General features: G+C 41.6%; 1 protein-coding gene across 1 annotated transcript in view; it reads left to right on the forward strand.

Moving 5' to 3' along the window:
• Positions 1-2,457, forward strand: part of ano5a (anoctamin 5a) — an 86,223-nt gene extending 83,766 nt beyond the window's left edge. The window contains exon 22 of the mRNA XM_038999159.1: positions 1-2,457. This exon is cut by the window's left edge and continues 7 nt beyond it. Coding sequence (XP_038855087.1) covers positions 1-101 — 101 coding nt within the window. The 3' untranslated portion in view covers positions 102-2,457.
• The last annotated feature ends 1,029 nt before the right edge of the window (positions 2,458-3,486 follow it).

Here is a 3,486-nt window from a genome sequence, read left to right on the forward strand (position 1 = left end):
ATCTGAAGATCCAGCTAAGCCACAGGAACGATGACTGCTCCTCCAACCCCGTGGACTATCCCGACATACGCCGGCGCGAAGTGTTGTCCGAGTGTCTCTAGCACCCGTCCTCGCCCTCCGCCCACTCATTTGATTTTGGCTCGTGTTCATTAGGGCACACAACGGAAAACTTTTTAAAACGTTTTTCAACAGGAAATTTAAATTAGCGTTTTGTTATTGGACAAGTCCGAGATAGGACAATTCCCAGTTTTGTTCCGTTTGGTGCCTAATGAACAAGACCCCGTTCAGATTGGGCTGGGGCCTGGGCTGGTCTTAAGGAGATTCTCTATAAACTACCCTGAACGGTGGGAGATCTGTACGGGCTCTGTCTGCTGGTGGAGTGTAGAGGGAAATCCTCACAGAAATAGCGCTTTGAGTACCTCAGTTGGTAGAAAGGGCACTATATAAATCACATTCATTATCATCATCATCATTAAATACAAGACGATACTGCATATAGTGTGACATGTTTAAAGCAGTGCCAGATCTGCCCATGTGTGGTCTATGGATTTCAGAACTCATCTTCAATCAACCACCATTCACTTCCATTCACACTAACATACTAAGGCTGTGTTTACACAGGCAGCTCAATTCTGATCTTATTTTTTTTTTTTTTACACTAATTGGTGTTTTGACCAATCACATCAGGTCTTTTCACATAAGATTTTTTTTCAGAGCTGATCTAATTGGTCAAAAGACCAATTAGTGGGGGGAGAAAACATCAGAATTGTGTTGCCTGTGTAAATGCAGCCTACTAGATGCAGACTACAGCAATAGAGTCCTTCTGACTGACAATATGGGGGAAGCGGGGAGCTGGGAAACATGGCTGCTTGCATGGCTGTACCTGTAATACTCTTGATTTTAAATCACCGGTGTTGGGGCGGTAAAGCATTACAAAATAAGGCGTTAGAGTACTCAGAATACTTTTTTTGTGGTAACGAGTAAACTAACGCGTTCGTTTTTAAATGTAAGTAGTCCGTTACTTAGTTACTTTTTCAAATAAGTAATTTTACAATATTATTTCTCATTTTCTTTGTTAGCTGGTAGTTAGCTAGCGAGATGGCAAAGACAACAGCCTTTATTGTGGAAGTATTTACATTAGTTTGAACTGGTAGAAGAAAATGACAGACGTTACCCCTTGACTCTTGACTGAAGGCGCTTGCAGGATTCACACGCCTCCAGGATTTTTCTCATTTATTGTCTTGTAATAAAACAAACCGCGTAGCGAGGTTATCAAGTTAGGCTCAGTCGATAAGAGTGGACATTTATCCTGCTCCGTCTTCACCATTAATTATACAGGAAAGGGCACTACAATTGCACAATGTAATCGTATAGTTTCATAAAATCAAGTTGGTATCTGTGTGTAATAACAGATTGGTAGCCTGATGTCGTTGAATTTGAGCTGACCTTTTACTGAGCCCAGTTGGTTTTATATAGGTATTTGTAAATGAGATATTGCGTCTTGTCAATATTACTTGAGTTAGGCTACGGACATTAGGCTATGCAAGCCATTCAAAGGTAGTGTGCGCCCTCTACTGGGCATAAGAAGGAATGACCAACACGTACTCGTTCTCTTCAGAGGGTTGTTTTTGGAAACGCAAAAGTTACTTTCCGTTCTTTTAATGCAAGTAACGTTATAACGTAACTCATTTCTTTTAAAAGTAACATTCCCTGTAAATCGTTATGTCCATTTCATATTCATATCTCCTCTCCCTTATAAATGCAATCTCTATTAAATTATTGTACTCTGAAGAAGTGATGAGACTTTGCTGGTCATTCACGATCACAATGCTGTACAAACACTGTGTTAAGGCCAGGCAGCTTTAGCTAGCTCTCAGCCTATCACACCAATGCAATCACTGTGTTCGTTTTGATACTATAAGCAACCAAAGACAAAATGCCTTAATATTTGTACAAATTCATTGTTAAATGAGTAAAGAGGCTACCGTTTGTTATATTTTGAAGTAATATCAGTTGAACGTTTCAACGTATTTACTAATTTTCTGCAACTAGCCAACTTAGCTTCTGTCCAAGGCCAAGTATCAGACGATATGTGAAAAGTATTACTTTATTCACATATCGTCTGATACTTGGCCTCAGCAATCATCTCCTTATTTCAGAAGTCAGGATTTGGGCAGGAGAGGAGAGTGGGCAGTAGCAGCTGGTGTTTACTGTTGACTGTGTGTGTTCTGTTCTTTAAAGATGAGTGTGAGAGAGAGAGAGAGATGAAAGAGAGGAGATCAATCCCTTTTTAATGTGCCTCTGTTTACCCCATCATTAGCACTAATGACAGCTTCGCTTGTCCTCACCTACTGGGGCTAGTCATGTCCCTCATACCGCCATACCTCACTCACTCACTCTCCTCTCTCACTCTCCTCTCTCTCTCTCTCTCTCTCTCTCTCCTTCCATCCACAACACATCGCTCTCTCTCTCTCTCTCTCTCTCTCTCTCTCTCTCTCTCTCCTTCCATCCGAAACACATTGCTCTCTCGCTCTCTCTGTCTGTCTCTCTCTCTCCATCCACAACACATCTCTCTCTCTCTCTCTCTCTCTCTCTCTCTCTCTCTCGCTCTCTCTCTCTGTCTGTCTCTGTCTGTCTCTCTCTCTCTCTCTGTCTCTCTCTGTCTCTCTCTGTCTCTCTCTCTCTGTGTGTCTCTCTGTCTGTCTCTCTCTCTCTCTCTCCTTCCACAACACATCGCTCTCTCTCTCTCGCTCTCTCTGTCTGTCTCTCTCTCTCTCCATCCACAACACATCGCTCTCTCTCGCTCTCTCTCTCTCTCTCTCTCTCTCTCTCTCTCTCTCTCTCTCTCTCTCTCTCTCTCTCTCTCTCTCTCTCTCTCTCTCTCTCTCTCTCTCTCTCTCTCTCTCTCTCTGTCTCTGTCTCTCTGTCTGTCTCTGTCTCTCTCTCTCTCTCTCTGTCTCTCTCTCTCTATCCATCCATCCAAAACACAGCATTTAGCCTTTCATCATGACTGGTTAGATTTTCTGGTTCTATGTTCGTGATGAAAAAAGAAAGATAAACATTATTTTATAGGTTTTTTTGCACAAAGCACTTATAAATGACACTAGCTGATTGCTGATCTGTTTCTGCTGTGTGACACGAATGGAGTTGACGAGACAGTACAAACAGATTATTCACGGTGAACGCTGCATACTGTATGTCGGCTCAAATTACTTTCGCATTTCAATTGCACTATATACCACAGATCTTCAGTGCTACAGATTGAATCGAGCCCTTTAATGTTGATCCACAAGGAACAACCTATTGTACTGTAGACGTTGAAGAGTTATAATGAAATATATTTCAAATGGATCCCACCTTTTTAATCACACATAATTATATATGTTTGGACTTGAATCTAGAGTCAAAAAAGAAGGAGAATAAGAAAACCGGTTGAAGCATGTACAGTGAGTAAATTGTGAAATGTATAAGCGTTCGTCTTTTAGT

The sequence above is a fragment of the Salvelinus namaycush genome, chromosome 8 (genome assembly GCF_016432855.1).
Source record: "Salvelinus namaycush isolate Seneca chromosome 8, SaNama_1.0, whole genome shotgun sequence".
In the NCBI taxonomy this organism is placed as follows: Eukaryota; Metazoa; Chordata; class Actinopteri; order Salmoniformes; family Salmonidae; genus Salvelinus; species Salvelinus namaycush.